Here is a 22,719-nt window from a genome sequence, read left to right as displayed (position 1 = left end):
CATTTGATTTTTTGGTAGCCTGCAAATAAATGGTTAAGAAAAGGAAAACAATGACACTCCACACTCAATTGGAATATCCAAAGTTAGGATGGGGAGGATCTTCCAACCTGGGACATTTTGGAGCATGTTCCGTGAACAATGGATCTCATCAGATGACCACAATGGATCACATAACCATTGGCTCCACTTTTACAAATTGAATAACCAAGCACACTACGCATAGAATTTTACTAAGCCAAAGTGCATGTGAAGCCCTGACCATCCGCATGCCATACGTGCACAAGATTCAAGCATTCTATTGGATGGGGCTCACTGTTTGCATGATTTGATAGTTTTTCTAAGTCATGGTTAAAGGAGTCAACGATCAAGGTCTTAGTCGCGTAGACACCATGTCTGATGGAGCATATATATGATGGTATCCTTGCTCAAGAATCATTTAAAAAAATAAAATAAAAAAATTTACGATCTGGACTCAAAAATTAGTTATATCCAAATCTCAGGTGGACCATACAACAGGAAACAGTGTTGATTGAATGCCCACAATTAAAAACTTTCTAAGGCCCACCGTAAATATGGAGAAGAAAATCCATATTTACTAATATTCCCATTTTTCTATTTTTCAAAAGAATGAGTTCGGACTTCGAAAGCGTCGGCTCCAGCACTTATACTTTCAGCCCAAACTGAGAACTTGTACAAACCGAGGGAACTTGTATGCAACTCTCATATTACAAAAAGTGCTAGCACAAACAATCCATGTATTGAAACAAACCATTGTAAATAAATGCCATTTGATGTTGGAGGAATGCTCAGATAATCAACAGATGATATGGTTGAGTGGAGAAGAGGCAACTGTTGTAGTAAAGAGGTGGTGGTAATTCAAATTGTGAAATAACATCAAATTTTAGTTAAGTAGTGAATGCTAATTTAGTTTAGCATGGTATGCTATGACATGGAATTGTAAAAAATTATCCTAAATAAACAATACAAAAAGATCACAATCTTTCAAGCCCCAACATTTTTTTTTTTTAAAAAAGGCATATTATTGGACCACTTTCTCTCACTGAGACAGCAAAACAAGTAAACATCTCTCACTGAAACATATCTAATTCTGACTCAGAGAAGTAAAAAAAAAAAAAGAATGATGAAAACGTAGAAACCAGACTACGCAATAATTGAGTTGTTTGCCATTATGACTGTGCCTAGGATGATTTGGCCAATACAGAAAATATTAGTCATGTCAGATGATGGGCCACCGACAAGATTCTTTTATTGGCCTAGTCTCTCAATTCTGCATGGTACACAAAAATAAAAATGTCTTGGGCAAAATAAATTTACTTCTTTTGGCTGCCTTATTTTTGGTTCCTAAAGAATTTCATTATACATAAATGGATGAAGGCAACTCTGTGAGACCAACCTTGATGAAATACTGATACATCCCATATGGTGTCTTTTGCACCCATTGTACTCTGAAAGTTCCACCGATTAAATGTAAGTCAATATTCATAAAAACTCTTTCAGTTTCAATCAATTGAATGGCTTACTGGGATGAGGTAAGAGGATTTCTTTTCTTTTCTTTTTTTTTTAAAATAAAATAAATTAATTAAATTTTTTTTTTAAAAAGTTAAATGAGGTAAGGGGAATTACCCATCAAGAGGATTAACAACGCCCGAGAAATGTGCTCCAAAGGATAGTTTATTGATTGTGTGGCTAATCTAGTGACAACAGATGAATTAGATAATAATACTGTTGTTGAGAAAAAAAAATGATAAGAGAACATTTACGTAACTGAATCTCATATTTACTAAAATGACAAAATTTAGTGCAAATTTTAGTGGCCATTTCATATACACAAATCGAGATTATTTCTTTTCAATGAATAGCTCAAAATTTTATTGAAAGGAACTGAAAAGATAAAATGGGATCAATCTTACATTAAAACTATCCTTCTGAAATGCCAGCAAATCATGCACATGAATATTTGACTGTTGGAAGCTTTTCCCAAGGGCAAAATGAAAATTACCAGTGACCTTATTAACTTCTAAGAATCCATAGATGTTGCATCCTTCACCTTCTATATTTATAATCATAGGAGCCAGCTATTCCAATAGTCAAATTACATAAGTTCACACTTCCTTATATTAACAGGATTCTTACATAGTGCATGCAAGGCGTATGGAAAAATATTTTTTTAGCTAATAAACAGCCTAGTTTAACTCCACTAGTGTGCGCTTTTGTGGATGGATATCATTTACAGAAACTAGTGGATGACAAATTATGTGTAACATACAGAGATGGTTCAACCACTTGTGCAATTAGGGAAGGTTCAAAGGACATACATATTTGAAAGTTGGTCAAATCATAAACAGGTGTATTATGGACGGAGGCATTGTTTTCATTAATAGGCTACCTAGTACTCATAAACATTCATTGCAAGCATTTTCTGTCTATGTGCATGACGACCATACTATTAAGATCAATCCTCTTATTCGTGTTCATATGCTACTTCATAGGTCATATTCCAAGATAAAAGGTGTCAATTATATATATATATATATATATATAAATTATATATATATATATATATATATATATATATATATATATATATATATATATATATAAATTATAGTTCAAAAGCAGATAATAAAGAGCACAAATTCTAATTATAAAGGTGATATTTAGAGTTAAGCTTACAGTCATTGTCATGTTGAAATCGTTCCTTGAATACGGGGACGTCCCTTATTGATCTAAAACAGTCAAAGAGAATTACAATTAAAAGAAAGAAAACAAAAAAGAAAAGAAGGCAAGCAGGTAATTAGACATTCAAATGCAACTAAAAAGAAAAATATAAACTTATCTGGTTAACTCCCCGTGAAGTGACACCTACACCAACCTGCAACAACGGAAACCAGATCAGTCCCAAATGTGTACTTAGCAATCAAGGCATTAAAAAAATGTAAGAGTACCTTTAGGGTGAGAACCAGCCAGTATAGCTTTAGCAGATGATCCTGTAACACTAAAAAGCAGATCCTGCTAATAAGAGTACCTCTAGCATCAGCATCTTGCTATTTACATGATTTTAAGATAGCCAGAGTAAAACCATTTATCCTTGAAGTAACTTACAGTAGATGGTACTCTGTTTGAGGTGTAATTTCTGTACACCTGCAGAACCACCAGCAGCCGTGGAAGAAATTACAGCAGAACCACGTAAAAACTTATCATCGGAGTTGATCACATTCTCTGCAACAGCTGCCATGGATGATGAAAATTCCCTACAGTTCTCTCTCTCTCTCTCTCTCTCTCTCTCTCTCTCTCTCTCTCCCCCATGAGTGCATATTACACTTTAAGAAGTGAAAATTATTACAAATCTTTCAATTCCTTAAATGGAGGTTGAAAATTGAAATGCCAACCAAATATATCAATGTATAAATGTGGGCGTTAAATCCATTCCATTCAATATATGTGGATGTAATCTGAAGCGTGTGTTAAATTCATTCGATTCCATAATATGCATGCATCTGTCTATGTTACTGTATAGTTTAAAAATAAAAGTTAATTGTGTTAGTTGTTGTAATGTCTAATATTCATAAACATCATGGATAGATGGTTAGAAATAGCTTGGGCCAAACGACAAATCCTCCTACACCGACCTCTCTAAGCGTATCATGATAACCATCTTCCTTCCATAGCTCTGACTACGGAGCTATAATCTCCATCAGGACGACACTAAAATTTCCATTGCCCATTTCTGCTCCATGGACATGGGTATTTGGATCCACTGCATGCATCTCACCACGAGCAATTACCCGTTTCTTCCAATCACAGAGATCGCATCTCTTGCCAAGATTTACCAAATCAGGCTACATGTACACATATAATATGTCATTAGTATTTTTAACTGGAAGTACATATAATCATAAGCTTAAAATAGTATTAGAGAAACGCATACATACCGACGATGCATGACTAGATTTAAATGGAGGAATTGTCGGTGGAGCCACATCCCCTTTTTCCCCTTGCTTATCTACAAAGCAATTAAACTTCTGGTGGAAATCTCTCAGGATTTTCTTCATTTCATCTAATTCATCTACCAAATTATCTCGTTCCCATGACACTGCACCGAGCTTATGTATAACAGGCATTGTCTTCTTCACTGCAATCTTGCCTACATTTCCACCTATCCCCCGCATGCACCCTCTACTATCACTCCCAATTGACTGTAAACAGAATTGCAATTAGATTTGTCAGAGAATGCATAAGTCTAAATAAACTCAAGTATTTGAAGGACATGTATATATACCTGTGTAAGGGCATCATCCACACCGGTCATCCGAGATGCAGGATTACTACTTTGAATCGATTTTATTTTTTCCTATGACAACATATCCAAAAGAAAAATTATAGTATGGAAAAGAAGCATTTAAAATTCACATGGATAATGAAAGGGTGTACGAGGGTTGCACTTACAAAGGTTTCTAGAAACTGCGCTTTGTTATCCTTTGTTGTATGGGCTCGGATGTACACCTCAGCCCTACCAACCTAAGCATCAGTAGTAAGATTCCTCTCAATTGCCTTTTCCCCATAACACCCATGCCAAAACACATAAATAATGGAATTAAACGACTAATAAATTGAAATAATCATCATAAATAAAGTAGAGCTATGTTATTTTAGGACATGTACTATCTCATGACATGTGGTAGCCATGCTACGCCGACCAAGTGTAGAAGGGCTAACTTGTTTGGCCCGATTGGATGCATTTCTTCCACTTGATTCCTTGAATTTATCAGTATTGCAATAATCCATGAAGATCATCCAATCCTCAATAGGGACACCAATAGGGGCGGGATACGATTTCACAACTGCAGGATCCTTGTCCTTAACATACTTCGTATGCAAAGTGTTCTTAAAATTTCTCCAAGCGGCCTTACAGTGATCACGAACGTATTGTGGCCACGCTTCTTGGTTATCCTGAAATTCATAACTACACATTAGGATATCACTGACCCTCTGAATATACTGTAGAGACACCAACCAAAAGTCTGTGTAGGTGATCGAAATGTGTGCACGGGTGAGAACACCAATGCTTGAATTGAATGCGATCTGATTTGCATCCCCTGCATTCGGTTGCCCAAATTCATTAATCCTAATGACCCTTTTCAATGAAGTCTTCTCATGTAATTCTGAACCTCACGTAGGACCTCTCTTCTTAGACGATGAAGATGACGACCTGCCTGCATAAAAAGAAAAATAGCTACACATGCTTCATCATCGCCAATATAAAAGATATTTTAAATCTAGACAATTAACGAAGGCTCTCTTATTACCTCTAGCATCTTCAGGGGCTGCATCTGCAGGGGCTGCATCTTCAGGAGTTGCATCCCCTAGCGGCTCTGCGTTGAATGACTCTGCTCTGAGTCAAAGATCATTTTAAAAGAAATTTTAAATCTAAATAGGTAACGAGAGCTATGTTATTAGCCCTAGCATAAAAAGAAAAATAGCTTCACACATGTTTCATCATCGCCAATATTAAATAAATTTTAAATCTAAACAATTACAGAAGGCTATCTTATTACCTCTAGCATCTTTAGGGGCTACATCCCCTAGCGACTTTGTGCCAAATGACACTACCTCTAAGTGAAAGATCATTTTAAAAGAAATTTTAAATCTAAATAGCTAATGAGAGCTATGTTATTACCCCTAGCATCTTTATGGGATGCATCCCCGAGTGGCTCTACCTCTAGATCCATCTTCAAGATCTAATTTGTAACATATAAAAATTTCTACACAAATAGCAAAGTACCAAGTATAATAAAGAGACGAGTAAATTAATTCATAAATTTTTTCTATCACATTAATATGATAATGGAAAAATTAAAAAGGGCATAAATCAAAATTGTATCATTACATGCATAATATAACCAACAAATCAAGTTTTTTTCCCTGCTCTCTTTCTTTTCTTTTTCTTTTCAACAACCACACAAATATCTTCAATGTCATTGAATAACAACTCGCCACCTATGTCTACTTCGGTGAGATCAGGTCCTACTTCAGCCTCAGTTACAACCCGTGTTTCTGATAAAAGGCTTGTCTCATTTTCAACGAAAATCTTTCTTGGAACCTCTAAGACCACATGCCAATCAGGATTTTTTGGATCTCTAGAATAGAAAACCTACACGGCATGCTCCACAAGAATAAATGGCTCATCATGCACTTGGTCTGAACTGAGAAGATTAGACAAATTCACCAGTCTCAAATTCCCTACTGCATCAAAAGAAACACCTTGGTGCATCACCTTCACCCAATCACACTTTAGTAGGACTGGCTTGTACCCTTCTCGATACTCCAGTTGGATGATTTTGCGGAGGACTCCATAATAAGGTACAGATTCATCCACTGGATTCTTGTCCTTAGCACTAGATCGGAAGGTGGTCATACTCTCTATGCTAGCCCCACTGTTCTGGTTCATTTTATTCTCTTCGTATTCCTTGGCGATGAAGAGGAAACCATTGATACAATACTTATTGTACTGCATCGCAAAAGCCTTTGGTCCCCTAACTATATCTCTAAAGACTTCATTTCTTAATTCATTCAAGTCTAGCTTTCTTTAACCAAGGTATGAACTCATCATCACTCGTCACCTTAGTCCTGGTCTCGGCAACTACATTGCGTTGCTTTAAGAAATTTGCATATTTCCTACAAGTTAAGAAGGTTGTTACAAAATTGACAATTTTTTTCATAAATGTTGTTACAATGTTGTTGAAACAAGAAAAAATAAATAAATGAAGAAGACGTATACATACAAGCAAAGTCCAGTTCGTACCCTTGCCATGTCTCATAGTTAGGATGACTCTTCAGTGCCCAGGTGCGAGTCTGTTCATACTCAATACCTTCTAAAATGACACTTTGACCAGGGCCAACTAGGCTAACCACGTCAACATCAAAGTCGTCAACAATATCTTGCAACTTCGGCATGAGTGAAATTGATCCATCTAACCATTTTCCAGTTTCTCCAAGAGGCTTGTGTTATTTTTTCCTCTATACTGGTTGCAGTATATAAGTGTCTCCTCTTGAATGTATCGTTCTGCTATAGATCCTTCAGGTCGTGTCATATTTCGGATGTACGCCTTAAATGTCTTCATGAACCTAAAAGAGTTAACGACACATTAGAAAATGTAATTACAGATGTTGGATCAGTTTATTCAGATTAAAATCATATCATACCTTTCGAATGGATACATCCATCGATAGTAGATAGGACCACATACGCGTAAGCCAAGTGGATAGGCAGATACATCACCACAACAAAAATTGAAGGAGGGCATGTAATCTCGAGCTCACATAAAGTCCTTGCCATGCCCTTCTTAAGAGCCATTAACATTTTAATATCTATGGTTCGTGAGTATAGGGCATTGAAAAATGTACTAAAGCTTCTAATTATAGTGCGCATAGGCTTACTATCCTTGAATGCATGTTGGATCAAAATTGAAGCAGATGTTGCATCAATACGTGGTAATCATGAGACTTCATTCCCTTTAAATCGACACTATCTTCCTTTACGTTGTTCTTCCAATTCCCAGTAAAACTAACTGGAACACGAAGCTCACGTAAAGTCTGGATGAAAAGTTTTTTTTTCTTCTTTTTGAAGGAAGAAAAGGACCTCATTTTTGGATCACCTTACTATCAGTATTTTCTAGCCATAAACGCTTCTTAATTCATAGCCGCTTCAAGTGATCTCTATGTGCGTTAGTGTCATCCTTGGTTTTGCCCGTTGTGTTCAACATCAATGCAATAAGGATTTTACATACATTCTTCTCAATGTGCATAACATCAAGGTTATGGCGTATGAGAATATCCTTCTAGTAGTCCAGATCGTATAATATGGATCGCTTTAAGAAGCATGTTGATTCTGCATCATCATTTTGTTCCCGTCCTCCTTTTGTACCACTTTGTTTCCTCTTTTCGATCTTGCCCCACTACACATTTAGTTTCAAAACCATGCTTTCCACCTCATTCCCAGTCAGACGAATCGGTTGTGGTTGTAACTCCACCTTCTTATTGAAGGTGCCTGCACTTGTATCTTTTCTAGCCTTATCGTTTAGAGGCAACTACTGTCTGTGACCCATATAAACGTGTTTCTTTCCATAGTGTAATCACAAAGAATCTGTGTGGGGACCACATGCAGGACAACCATACTTACCCTTAGTCCTACAACCAGAAACATTACCATATGCGAGAAAGTCATGAATTGTCCACTGCAAGATGACACACATGTTGAACATGTTTCCATGGTATACGTCAAATGTCGTGATCCCTTTTCGCCATAAGTCTTGTAACTCAGCAATCAATGGCTCCAAATAACCATCAATATCCTTCCCGGGCTATCGTGGTCCCTCAATGAGCAAAGTGAGCATAGTAAACTGTGGTTTATACATAACTTTGGTGAAAGATTATACGTCACACACATAACAGGACAAGAACTGTACGATGTGCTGAAAGTGCCAAAGGGGTTAAACCCATCTGTAGCTAGACCCGATAGAATATTGCGAGACTCCGCTGAAAAATCCTTATACTTGTTATTAAGAAACTTCCATGTGCTGGAGTCCACCAGATGCCCCGTCTTTCCACTCTGCATTTTCCCAATTGAGTGCCAGGTCATCTCCTTTGCCACCCATGGCACACTGTATATTCTTTGTAGCCTTGGTGTTAATGAAAAATACTTTAACACCTTCGCAGGTACTTTAGCTCATTTCAACTTGGAATTAACATGGGTCTTGTACCTAGAAGTACCATAGTTTGGACAGCTTGTCTTTGTCTCATACTCTCTCTAATATAACATGCAGTCATTTGGACATGCATGAATCTTCTGGTAATTAAAACCTAACTTTGTAATGATCTTCTTCACTTAGTAGGTATTAGTTGGGGTCTTATTACCGGATGGCAAGACATTTTGGAGTAGTTGAAGAAGAGCCGTAAAGCTTTGTTCACTCCATCCATGGTTCACCTTTAATTTAAAAAGTTATACAATGAAAGTCAGCAGGGTGAATTTGTGACAACCAGGATATAGCTCAGTCATCGCATCTCGTACATTTGCTTCAAACTCATTGGTTGAAGCATCTCCAACAATGTCTTCAGCTTCAGGGGCTACATTGGGTTCATCTTAAATAACTTGGTCTAGGTTATTACAATTAAGGTCTTCAACAACCGCATTGACAATGTTATTTATGTCTGCTACACTATGATACTGGTGAGAAGTGCGTTCAGTACACTTGAGTAATTCAGGCTCACCGTGCATGTTCCACACCCTATATGTTGGATTAAATCTATATTTAATTAGATCTATCACCACATTATCGATTGTGTAGGGAAAATGTAAACATCTGCATCTGGTACATAGACAATGAATGGTTTCTCTACCAGGAATATGTTCTTTTACGAACTTCACAAAGCTCATCATACCATCTATAAATTATGGGTCCAGGTAATGTAGAGTAATCCACTCCCTAGAGTTCATTGGATACCACCTGTAGGTAGGCACACGTTTGTACACCTAATTCATCATCCAACTAACTATTGACAACATTTATAAAAATAAAAGATATCTAACCAACTTTATATATGTAAGACCCGTATCCTAGCCCGTACCGTTTCGTAGGCTTCCGTGGTCCTCCCGGTCGAATTTCGGCTACCTGCGATCTATTATCAGCGTTTGCGAGCGATCATGAGTCGTGTACCATATATCAGAGTTAGATCAACTCGAAACTTATACCCTTGCGACTGTGCCATCACCACGGTTCTAATGCCATGTCTCGTGCGTCAAAGTGACGCTTATATCAGAAGTTGTGGTCCATGCATTATAATGGCTGTGGACCTCACATTGTGGGACCTACCTACCCCTATGACACCAGTTCCTAGGTGTCATGTCCTTACACGAGTAATAATGGCTCATTCTCTTAAGTCAACACCTCCCCTTACCTAGGCATTTATGATGGCCTTACATCATTATGACAAGCCATAACTCTCTCTCTCTCTCTCTTATCTCTCTCTCCCTCTCTCTTTCTTCCTCATTCTCCATTTGCAAGAACCACGGACGTCCAACCCATCCCAAAGTTCCAACCATCTTCCACCTTAGATCCTCACCAATCCAACCTTTATATCATCATCTCCACTGCTGAGGAAGCTTCGTAAGAGCATTAGAGCATAATGGTAGAAGTTGAAGGGGAAGATCTTGAGGTGGGTGTTTCTCTCTCTCCTTCCTTTATTTGTGGGCCATTTAATGATTGTATGTGGTATCCAAACCGTCCATCAAATGAACCCCATGGTCGTGCAAGCCATGTGGGCCATACCGTATGGTGAGAAGAAAACACAAATATTGGATTGATCCAAATCAAGTGGGTCGTCCATGTGGGACCCACGTTGATGAGATAATTCACGTCGTCCATCCAGCGTCTCTAGACGCTGGATGTGCTTCAGTGAAGCTTGAACAGAGAGGCGTCTGCACGTGAAAAACAAAATAAAAAAATCAGCTTTATTTGAGATTTTTAGGTGGGCCACTCATGCAGGCCCTAGCTTGATGTATGGATTTAATCCACACCGTCCATTCCATTCCTCAGATCATTTTAGGCGTTGAGTCGAAAGATGAAGGCAATCCGACTATCTAGCGGGCCATAATATAGAAAATAGTGTTGTTACCATTGGAATCTATCCTGATGTTTCTATACACCAAAATATACTCAATATTGGGCTTGTTTGATCTGTTATGGGCTGTAAAATCTAATGGGTGGGGTGGATTCTTCTGATGCAGGCCCCACCTAAGAAAAACCTCAAAAAAACCAAAATTCATAAAAATATGTTAGCGTGGGGCTTCCTTCTACTGACGTCCAGCGTCCAGAGGACATTGCAGTGTCCGCTGCTGAATGTAGGTGGGATGGTGGGCCCCACTACAGACCCCACCGTGATGTGTGTTGAACATCCACACCGTGCACCTGATGGGTCCTCTTTAATTAGTGGGTCACCCCAAAAATCAGCCATGCATGGGACTCAGGTGGTCAACATTTCAAAGCAGCAAGGGTTGAATGCCTACCCTTGAAACCTTTTTTTTTGGGTCCCAGAAGTTTTGAATGCTTATGATATTTATTTTTTCACCTTTTTCAAGGTCTGTGTGACTTTATCAACGGATGGGATGGAAACTAAACGTTATGGTGGGACCCACACCATAACGTATATGTTATGTCCAGACCGTCCATCTGATGGACGAGCAGCAGCAAGGTGCTACTGTGCTCGGACGTCAACATGTGGGCCTCACAACGAGGTATTGTTATATCATAACCGTCCATCCATTGGACGTGGCCCCACCTGACGCAGGTGTATTATCCAAACCGTCCCTTAGGATGGTGGACCCTGATGGAGCATGTGTTATATCCTTCACCATCTAAACATATCTGGACGGTGCTGAACTGATTAGGATGGGGCTGTAATGGGGCACCCAATAAATGTATATATTTTATATCTAAATCGTCCACCCATTAGACGTGGACTCCACCATGGTAGCATCCGTCCGTCCTAGTTTGAACAGCTGAAAACCAATCTTTACGATCTTTTACAATTTTGCCACCTAGGCATACGTTGCTGCCGCCCCATGGGACACCTTGGACAGTCTAGATCATGAAAAGTGATGATGGGTGGGGCCCACTAACAAAACCCAGTAGTAAGCACGTCCGTCACTGGACGTTTTGGGCCAAAAGGGAATTGTTTGGGTGCTTTGTTAAAAAAAAAGGTGGGGCCCACTTCTGATGATATTCTTGGGGATCTACTCTGTTCATCATTTTCCCAGTAATGTGTAAGCCAATGGGTCAAAGTATGAAGTAAATCTGAACTCTATGTGGGCCACACTATCCACCTGTGATGAGGCACTACCCACCGTTGAAGCAACCCTTTGTTATCCATTACGTGCATGCATATGGAATTTTGTTTATTTACAAATTTGCCACTCTCCCTTCTAGAATAGTCTGTCGTTCGTTCCTCCGTACTGCACCGTCCAAAAGAAGTGAAATTTGGCAAATATCTATCGGTTTTTGTGCTCTTTTCATCGGTTCAGTTTGGGTCCCGATCACCCAAGGATGTCTAAGATACTTTCTTAATGGTTATTGTCTAATCTTGCCCATTGGGTCACTTATACACTGATCCAAGGGATGAATTTTTACGTATACGGCTAATTTGTGGTCATCGGGCCATATATAAAGTTTCAAGCTGAACGGATGGTGGAAACCCTGTGATCAAGCATTCTGGCTGACTTTCAGGCCACTTGAGCTTTAATTTCTCAAAATTTTTGGATCACTGGCGTGTAAATCTATCGCTCTTGGTCCCCTCGAATCCTTCACTTGCCTTGGTGAATTATGAGCGTTAAATCTATGCTTTTAGCACCCTTTTGTAGTTCATTCTCCTAAATACACCTTGCATCACAAACATGATTAAAGCAGGGCATTAAACAATATCATGTACGTAAAATCAAGTAATAATTGGGATCTAACATGTAATATTTGACCCTCATCAGTAGTGTGTGGGGCCCACCTTGTGTTGATGTAGGTGCACACCCAGCCGTCCATCTGTTGTGCTGCTGTGCAAGGACCACCATGATGTATTTGTTCATCTACACCGTCTAAATGATCTAGACGGTGCTGGACGTGTTTGGATGGTGATGAGGACTCCACCATGATGTATGTATTTTATGTCCACGTCGTCCTTCTACCGGTCCCACCTTGATGGATGTGATTCATCCACACCGCCCGACCATGTGATAGGACCTACCTGTAATGTATATTTGAGGCCCACTTGTTGTTTTATGAGACCCATTGGTGTGACCCATTGATGCGGCCCAACTTGATATGATGAGGCTGTTATGTATGTTAGGCCCATGTGCAGGGTCCGTCTATTATGTATTTGTGGCCCTTTTTGGTGTGGCCCATTAAGTTGTATTCTAGGTCCATATGATGCGGCACACTCAATGTATATTGGCCCATTGGTGCAGACCATGTGATGCAGCCCATTTGATGTATATGAGGCCCATGTAGTGCAGCCCATTTGATGTATATGAGACCCATGTGTTGCGGCCCACTGAGATGTATTTTTAGCCCATATGTCGTGGATAATTGTGATGTATTCGAGGCCCATGCGATACGGCCATCATGATGTGTATTAGGCCCATGAGATGCGGCTCACCATGATGTGTATTAAGCCCAGGAGATGTGGCCCACCGTGTTGTGTAATAGGACCATGTGATGCGGCCCATAGTGATGTGTATGTAGCCCTTATATAAGGCCTAAAGTGATATATGTTGGCCCACATGACAAGGCCGATGTGATGTAAATGAGGCCCATCGTGATTGTATGTGAGGCCATGGGCCCACAATATGTTTGGCCTTATGTAGGTCACTCCTTAGGAGCAATGTTGGTTAGATGTCCACATTGATGGGCAATGACGGTTAGATGTCCTCATTGTGACCTTCCCTTAGGCCTTCTTAAGCCATTCCTTCGTAGGTTAACCCATATTAGTGGGCCCCATTCGCCTTAGATGGATGGCTCCGTGCTATCGGATTTGATATAACCACGACCGAGAGCCGATCTTTACATTATGGTTGATTGGTTGTCCATCTATGGACCCCATCAGTGCTGATCATCGAAGTTGATTATCGGTACCAAGTATTGAGGTTGATTCTGAGTGTCTATTTTGATGGTTGAGGCCGATTTCGATTGCCAAGGCCGATTGTCGAGACCTATATGATGTATATATGACCCGTAGTTGAGGCTCATTGTGATATGCATTCGGCCCGGATTGGATGCTCGTTGTAATGCGTATTCAGCACTTCAGTGAGGCCATGAGTCTACTATATGTTAGGTTCTATGTGGGCTATTCCTTGAGGGCAATGTTGGTTAAATATCCATATTGTCGAGACCGATTGTCGATATCAGTTATTGATACTGATTATGAGTATGTGACAGCATAGCATTATGATACATGCCCATACGCATCATCTGCATGTTTGTTATGAGACGTGGTTGACCATCGCATATGTCATTAGGCAGGCTGTTATGAGACTCCTTGGTAGGCGGAGGTTTTCTCACATGAGCGCACAGCATGTGCAGGATTGATGGATGACTGGATTGTATGACTCATGCATCTTACATTGTGTTGTGATTACTGTATGCCCTAGCGACATTAAGGCCGTAGCCTCTACAGGCATGTCGTGGATGGTCAGACGGGACACCGAAAATTTGTTCTAGCATCAGACTGCTATAGATGGCCCTTGGTGACAATCCCTAAACCCTCTTGGTACCAGAGGATGCCCCAACATCGAGACCAAGTGGATGTATATGAGCGCATGAGGGCCAAATACCAGGAGGCCGCATCTCCTACTGTATTGTGGTCGGTTGGGAGGGGGTGTGACCTTACCCGCCTAAGTGAGGGGGCAATATCTAGGTTGAGTTTGACTAGCTTGAGGAATGGGTTCACTATTGATGAGCCGGGCCCGATATTGGCAGGTAGATAGTGAGGTCTCTTCCACTTACCCAGTTGCGCCCTCGGATAGGGGCGGCAAGTTGGCCCAGAGTGTAATTGACCCCGGTGATGATCCTAGAGAGTAACCGTACTGATATGTGGACTTATTAAGCAAGAGTTACATACTCATTCTTTCATTCATTCACTATCCACTCGGGCTGGTGGTGCGCAACTATTTGTTACTTGTACCTTCGCAATGGCCAGGATTTTGGTTGGGGCACGCGACTAACCTAAGATTAGGAGTTTACCATATTGAGTCTGACTATCCAAATTTAGGTATGGGACTGGTTTGGATAGAAGTCCCTTATGATGGACCCCATAGCCTACGATACTACGTACTATCATCCCGACTTCACACTTCGGCATGGTCATTCCATTCACACCGCATATGACATTTTGTGTTACTGCGTTTCTGCATTTATATGGTCTAGATATAGCTGACGCTATTCGTGAACTCATCAGGAATTGTATATTGCATCGCATCCTCGGCATCTGATATTTGGCTTTTTATGACTCCTTATTTGCATAGATGTTCTATATTGCTTATTCTGTTATCTTATGATTTATGATCTTGTTAGTATTTCTGTTTACTCTGATAATTTCTGCTCTTGTCAGTATTTCTGTTTACTCTGATAATTCATGATCTTGTCAGTCTTTTTGCTTATTCCAATAATGTATGATTTATGGATTACCAGTATTTTCGGTATTGTATGATGATGGCATTGTATTGAATACTTGACACTTACCTTGTGCACACACTTACACCACCCTCTAAGCTTTCTATAAGCTTATGCACGATAGATGCATGCAGATGATGATAGGTTGCAGTAGTGTTGAGCTTGGAGCGTGCAGCAGTCTTTTGGAGCTTGACTTTCGATTTATGTATTTCCTTTTCAGTATTGTACTCTAATGTTTATATTAGTGGATATGTGATGATGATGTTGTCTTTGTAATTTGGGTATACTTGTGATTATGCTTATTACGAGTTAAATGTACATTAAAAAAAATCCTCCTTGTAGGATCCCAGGATCAGAATCTGGCGTATGGACGCTAGGAGCCGAGAATGGGGTGCTACGGAGGCTGTCGGCACCGGATTCAGCGATCGGGATTCCTGTGAATCCGATTTCTAGATTTGGGGCGTGACAATATAACAACTTACAACTTAACCTACTGGGAACCGTCATGCACCGTAATATCTTACGGTAGAGCGGGTTCTGAGGAGTTACAAGTTGAATTAATAAAAAAGAATATAAATGAAGAAATATAAATATAAATTAAGTAAGACTGTATGTAGGCACACGTTTATACACCTAATTCATCATCCAACTAACTATTGACAACATTTATAAAAATAAAAGATATCCAACCAATTTTATTTAACAACATGTAACTTAACCTACTGGGAACTGTCATGCACCGTAATATCTTATGGCAGAGCGAGTTCTGAGGAGTTACAAGTTGAATTAATACAAATTATACCTGATGAAGCAAGTTCTTATTTGTAGCAAGAGAAGTGGACTTCTAACAAATAGGATTATATTCCTGAAACAAAACAAGCACCATCTTTCAATTCAAGCTATATCAAAACATCACAGATATATGGTTGATTTGATTAAAGAGGCATTTAACATTCTATGGAAGCATTTAATGCACCACATAATACATTGCGTTGTCAGAATGCATCGTTAATATTTGAAATAAGTTGAACACTTTGCTAAAAAGAAAAGAATTAGCGATGATTTCTTTTTGTGAGCTAAAAGAAATACAATCATGGAATAAATACTAGTCATAAGGGCATTGAGTAAAAGAATACATATTTCTATTATCTTCTCAAGTTAGAAAAGAAGTTTGTACTCTCCCTATCTTTTTGTGCATATCAATAAATTGATCATACTTGCTTCTACCTAAACGAGCTAATTGTCTCTATCCCATTCGGTAACATACCATGTACTGTCCTCATACAGTTTGCATGCGAGTCAAAATTTCGGCAGCACCTCCCCATATTTTCCAGATATATGTATAATTCAATACTAACTAGTTGCCACATGTAATCCATTACACATCGATAGAGGAAACCAATTAGTAAAGAACCACATATCCAGAGAAAATATAGAGAGACACTACCAAATTTCCAACACATGTAAACTGAAAATGATGACAACCTAAGTACATGGTATGGTACCGAACTATTCAAAATGGGACAATTTAAGAATCCATAAAGAACAAGCATTTTCAGCCAACTGAATATACTTGTTCAATATAAATTTCTAAACAGGGGGATACATTGTAAACCATTAGGTGGCATAAATACTAATTGTAATTATATCATGAAGGAACATCTAAGAAGAAATGGGTTATGGTGAAACGCAATCAATTATTTTAACAGTTTTTGAAGCATAACTATAAATAAGTATAGAAAACATATTTATCTCAAAAACATCATACATAGTCTAACATATTTGTACTTCATGTGCAAGAGCTTCACCTAAATGACCCAAGTTGTGTTGTTGTGGACGTAGCTTGCCTAAACAATCTAGCCAACAACCCCTGGAAAAAAAAAAGAAGAAGAAAACCACAACATCTTAGACACCTTAAAACAAGAGGCCTCAACCAAAAATAGGACGTAATACTCTTGGGGGAAGGGTTCTCTCCCTTTGCATGAATTTCTTGAATGAACATGTTTTTCAGTAATATAAATGTACATGATTGAAATAAGATTTGATGCCAAAAAGTCCCTCTATGATTCAAGAATCATGCATTTAAATGAGGTCGATCCATTGATATTTTTCCCTTTTACAATCCTACCTAGTGAGAAAGTTTGGATGAATCCCTCTAGCAAAGCATTTCTCTTTTAGTTTCAACCAATGCACATGGACTTTAATGAAGGAAAATGAAAAAGGCAGACTAGCCTTTTCTAAGATCATATGCTGTTGGTACAATGATTTGAAAACCTCTACTGTGGAAAAGACCTAAAGGGACCAAAGTCAGCCTTCCAAAAGGAAGTAAAATTTTAAATACCAACTGGGGAAAACTGGTTTATCCAAACCTGTTTAGGTAGAGAGAATTCAAAATATGGATATTGAAAACCCATATGAAATCTTCAAGAAATAGAAAATTGCAAAATCTATCAATAATTTCATTGTTTGGTTGTTTTCTATGAAAATGTCAAAAGGTTAACTCAAATTACATAACATGTGAAAATTTACATTTAACAGTTTCCAATACTAATTCCGTTGTTTGGTTGTTTTGTATGGAAAATTTAAAAGATCAACTCAAATTGTCCACTTACCAAATCATCCAAGTCTTATTATTGACGAATGTTAAATGGAAATAATCAAATACATGTGTACCATATACCAAAAAAAAAAAAAACAGGAGAGCTGTCTGTGTTAACATGTGAACAGATATTAGGAAAACCTTGTTACAATTTCCAAGTATCAAACAAAACCGTGATGTCAAAGAATAATTATAGCATGTAAAGGTTTTTGGGAACCATATTTGCATTTTCCTTTCTTGATTTACTTTTTTTCCTTTTTGTAACTCAATATGGGTTCTTATTTGAACCCAAAGAAAAAAAGCAGCTTGGCCATCCAAGTTGCCCTTTCTATAACACTGGAAAATTATATTTCTAGAAGTTTTGTTAGCAGAATTTTTTTTGCCAAGAAAAGAGTAAAAAACTCTACTAATATGTTAAAGAGAAAGGATAATTCGTTAAACACATCAGGAGAATGATTGAGAACCATCAACTGATTGTAGAAGGTGATTCAAGGAGTGTAATTTCCTTGGCATGAAAGAAAAAAGAACAACAGCCAAAGCAGATTAGAGAATTGTTATCTTAGGTAAGCACCAAGTTTAACCTCATTCCCTGGGAGGCTAATGATCAGTCAAATAGGGTAGCGAAATAAGGTGCATCTCAACTTTGTTCATCTAGGCATTCTTCTCCATTTACTTGATGGATGTTGTATGATATTTTTCTTCTTTTTCTTTAAATAAAATTCATGCTAACCATAGAAAAGAATGGATCATGCATGTGTATATATGTGCATGTGTGTATGCATGGATGAATGGATCATGCATGTGCATATATATGTATGTGTCATTGTATGTTTGTATGCATGCATGGATGATTGGATGGATGGATGTATTGATCGTGAATGTGTGTTTGTATCTATGCATGTGCATGCATGGTTGGATGTATGTATGGATCCACCAATTTTCCCATGTTTCCCCAATGTTTCCTGCATGCTTTTACACCCCCCATTAAAGGGAAATTTATCATTTGATCCCTAAATATACAAATTTACATCTTTTTTGCTATTATTCGACTCTTAAATATGAAAATGTGTATGTTAGCATCTCCTAAACTCTCATTGAAAAATTCCACCATTTTTTCCCATGTTTCCTTGATGTTTCTCTAAGTCAATATGACATTTGAAAATCTACATTTAACGGTTTCTTTTTTTTTCTTTTTTTGCTTGTGTGTGGAAATGATTTTACTCATTTTTTTAAAAAAAGAAAATCTAGGAAACAAAATTGATTACCCCCTTTTTTGGTTTCCCAAACAGGGAAACTGTCATATCAGGGGAAATCATTTTCTTTTCCATGGTTGTCCACTTTCCTACACAGATGCCATGCTCTGGCTAATGGCTATGTTGTTGCCTGCTCAAAAAAAAATAAAAATAAAAATAAAATTACACATATTCTAAAAAAGATGAACAGTCAAGATTCATAATCTTTTATATGCCTACCATATGTGTGGTGATTAAAGGTTGAATAACTAATTCCGTATTCGGCATTTAACATCTAATACATCCTCGCTCATACTGTAGCAATCTAATCCCAAAGGAAAAGACACATGGTTGAAAAAACATTAAGATTACAACACTTCTGAAGTGGCAGGTCAAGTGTTGTAAAACTGTTTCAGGTTTTCAGATTGTAGGAGTGCTGAAATGTGGTCCCTAGTTCATTGATCCCAACAGTTGAAATCAGGGGCTGCACTATGGATGCCCCATTTAGTAAGTCACCCAGATTGGAGAAATCCCAACCCTTGCAGTAGGTGCCAACAAATAGGCAGTCAAGAAAGAATTACTACTATCCTTCACATTCAACCACAAAAAGGGCCAAATAACATAGTTCTAGGATCTCCCAATCTGTAGGGATTTTTACCCCATGGGCCATCCATGGTGAGACCTACATATTTTCCTCATTCAACAAACCTCACAAGTATATTTAGCTAATGATAACAAACTTGGCTGCATACTAGTGAATTACAGCATCGGCGCTGAAATCTATTCACAGAATGCAAATATACGAAATGCTGGACACAGTAATAAGTGATGACAAAAAGTAACCAACTCAATGAAATGTAATGATCTTAAGCTCCTATGCTTGTCTGCTGCTGAATTGATTCTCTGCGCAAATTCTTTGAGGGATCCAATGCCAACAAAATACTGACTTCACTAGTTGCAACCACATCTATAGAGAGACCCAATTTCTCAAAGATAGAAAAGTCCATGTTCCATCAAATCAAAAGTAAAGTAAACAATGGTGCAAAAAGGTGAGGTCACAGAGTTTTGGTTATTCACATAGAAGCTCGGGCCTCTGGGTAAACAAGTTGAGAGAGATTCTAAAGGTTTTAACAATTTAAATTGCTTTGTACATGGAACCAAAAGGCTAGCAACACTATCCAGGAGCACAAGCGAAGTCACTTACTCTTTCAGATCCAAATCAAGCAACTCAGCAACTGGTTCTGACCACGCCACAAGTTCAGGGTTCTCCAGTTTAGCAGAAGGCAAGACTCACCTGCAAACCAAAATAAAATAACACCAACACATCAGTCAGGTTTCTCAAGTCAGGTCATTGAGGATAAATATTCCTAGCCGCAGATCGACATATGCACAACTATCCCACCCATGCCTACAACAGCACCTGCATGCAGTTCCACGCTATTCATCATGCCGACTCCATGATGAATGTTTAGTAGCTCATATTTTTGTCTGCCGATCATCAAGCAGCATGTGTACAAGACAGTGGACGGTTAAAAGGGGCCAACCAATAGCCTGTTTTTGATGTATATGTGCACCACCCAAATTCAAGCCGATCATCAGGTGGATCCCACAAGGTATGATGCCCTCACCCAAATTTAAGGCTACTAGATTGATCGTGTGGGCCACAATTTATGAAACAAATGGAAAGTCACAGGGAAAAAAAAACTTGGCAAGTTTTTCTAAGTTGTCTGCTACTTTCTAACATTCTGGCCCACATGACAGTTTTTTTTCTTTTTTTGAAAGGTGATGATTTTATTAGGCAATAGCCAAAAGGGAACAAAAAACAAAAAAATAAAAGCAACTGAAAAGAGACAAAAGACTACACTAAGTTAGAAATATAGCCAACAAGCTCAAACACAAGCCCTCTACATCAGGAAGCCCACTCCCTGATGAAATTAGAAACCTATCAAAGAAGTCTGTGGGTGAAAAGCAAAAACCTGCTGGGGAATCGCATCAGTCCGTGAATCTCCTGGCAACTCCTGCACTGAGTGATCCCAGTTTAGATCTTCAATCTTTGATCTAATGCTTCCATTGCTGAGATTCGGATCACATTTGGAAGATAGAAATGAAAGCACGACTAAGAGGGACCCGCTCGATGAAAATGGCAAAAAGAGCAAACGAGCACTCAATATTTCAAAATTCCTCTTCTGAATTAGATAAACACTTCAAATCTAATATAGTGTGCGTCTACCATTGTTTATAACAAAACTTCTGTCAATAATCGTACATGCAAGAGGGACCGTTTTCTGGATGGCTAAGATTGTATTATATAACAAAATTATAAATATTCAACACTTACAACTAGACGAATTATTTGAATGGTCTGGATAACTCTATATCATTGCCACTATTTTCATAAAGAAGTCACCACTATTTTACATTCTGTATAAAACTCACAGTTTTTACAGAAAAAATGGTAAACATACCTTTGGAAAGGGGAGGGATCTATGGGCCCCACCATGATGGATATATTTCATCCACGTCGTCCATCCATTTCTCAACATCATTTTAGGATAGATCACCAAAAATGAGAATTAAATAAGTCTCAGGTGTGGACCACAAAATGGGAAAACGGTAGACGGTTGGACGTCCACCATCCAAAACTGAGGTTTCCCCGATGGATTATTGACTTTCGCCAATGGATTTTAGCCGTAGCCAAAACCCCCCTAAGTCCGTCGACTTTGCTCATTTTTTTGGTAGTGTATATTGCTGGTTCATCTTCCCAACATTAATGTTTTCACTGATCATATTCATACGGATCATAGGTGGGAGATCTGATGGTTGGTAATACATATTATCACTCATAATATAATCACGCATTGTTTTCTTTTTATCAGATAGGTGATAATAATTCTCACTCCCATAGTTATGATAACCCCAACACTCACGTACTGTCCGTAGGGTGTAATTGTTCTCCCATATATGATCGTGTAAGGACTTCTTAACCGATGGAGCGTTATACTCTGATTGTTTCTTGATGATTGTTTCAAGAAAATTCTGAGACATAGGTTGATTTCTATCATAATCATCATACATCCCTTCCCAGTGTCTTTTAAGTATCTCAGTATACTGATGTTCCCATTCTTGCATATACATGGTGAAACCCGAACTCTGAATCTAATCCAAAGAAAAATAAAAGAAAAGATCCTACATACGATTCTTCGCCATCTGGACTTTTACAATCAAACGTCCATGCATCTCTTATGGAAAGAGAAGAGTTCTCCATGTATATGACATACCCTTTTTCGAGGAGTTGTCCGAGACTTAGTATATTACTTTTCATGTTGGGCACGTAGTATACATTGGAGATATAGTCTGAAAGATTTTGATTTTACCTTTACCTTGCACTGGCATTTTTGATGAGTGTCTAATTGTTACATCGCCATGAACTCCTTATGTGAGTTCCACAAAGAGTTTCTTGTCGCCACACATGTGATTGCTTACACCCGTGTCGAGATACCATATATTTTGTTGATCATAGCCTTTCTCTTGTGCAAGGAGAAGTGTGGAGCTTTCTTGTTCATGTCCAAATGCTTTAACATAGTTGGATCGCTCGTCTTGATTCACCGGCTTGCTCCAACAATCAGACGCATAATTGCCAAGCTTGTTGTAATTATAG

The 22,719-nt window shown here is 38.5% G+C and overlaps 1 protein-coding gene and 2 long non-coding RNA genes across 3 annotated transcripts; all 3 read right to left on the bottom strand.

Moving 5' to 3' along the window:
* Window positions 1-141: 141 nt before the first annotated feature.
* On the bottom strand, window positions 142-21,189 carry LOC131246173 (uncharacterized). Its single transcript, XR_009171224.1, has 5 exons — window positions 21,038-21,189; window positions 20,266-20,355; window positions 17,039-17,100; window positions 2,695-2,747; window positions 142-213 (listed from the first exon to the last, which is right to left on the bottom strand). It is a non-coding gene; the product is annotated as an uncharacterized LOC131246173 (long non-coding RNA).
* LOC131246179 (uncharacterized) lies at window positions 1,401-2,066 on the bottom strand. The gene is made up of 3 exons (XR_009171226.1): window positions 1,932-2,066; window positions 1,645-1,712; window positions 1,401-1,466 (listed from the first exon to the last, which is right to left on the bottom strand). It is a non-coding gene; the product is annotated as an uncharacterized LOC131246179 (long non-coding RNA).
* On the bottom strand, window positions 3,470-4,578 carry LOC131246161 (uncharacterized). The gene is made up of 4 exons (XM_058246073.1): window positions 4,468-4,578; window positions 4,301-4,372; window positions 3,954-4,217; window positions 3,470-3,860 (listed from the first exon to the last, which is right to left on the bottom strand). Exons 2-4 carry the CDS (start codon window positions 4,328-4,330, stop codon window positions 3,696-3,698), a joined length of 459 nt encoding a protein of 152 aa, XP_058102056.1. The 5' UTR covers window positions 4,331-4,372; window positions 4,468-4,578; the 3' UTR covers window positions 3,470-3,695.
* Window positions 21,190-22,719: the final 1,530 nt, after the last annotated feature.

Source organism: Magnolia sinica, chromosome 1 (genome assembly GCF_029962835.1).
Source record: "Magnolia sinica isolate HGM2019 chromosome 1, MsV1, whole genome shotgun sequence".
Classification (NCBI taxonomy): domain Eukaryota; kingdom Viridiplantae; phylum Streptophyta; class Magnoliopsida; order Magnoliales; family Magnoliaceae; genus Magnolia; species Magnolia sinica.
Note: the sequence above shows the minus strand (reverse complement) of the source record. Positions and strands in the feature narration are given on the sequence as shown.

Coding starts and splice junctions, on each gene's coding strand:
- LOC131246161 (XM_058246073.1), bottom strand. CDS start 4,330: ATGACCGGTGTGGATGATGCCCTTACACAG. Junction 4,218..4,300: donor TGGATGATGCCCTTACACAG/GTATATATACAT, acceptor TTCTGTTTACAG/TCAATTGGGAGTGATAGTAG. Junction 3,861..3,953: donor AATCTAGTCATGCATCGTCG/GTATGTATGCGT, acceptor GTGTACATGTAG/CCTGATTTGGTAAATCTTGG.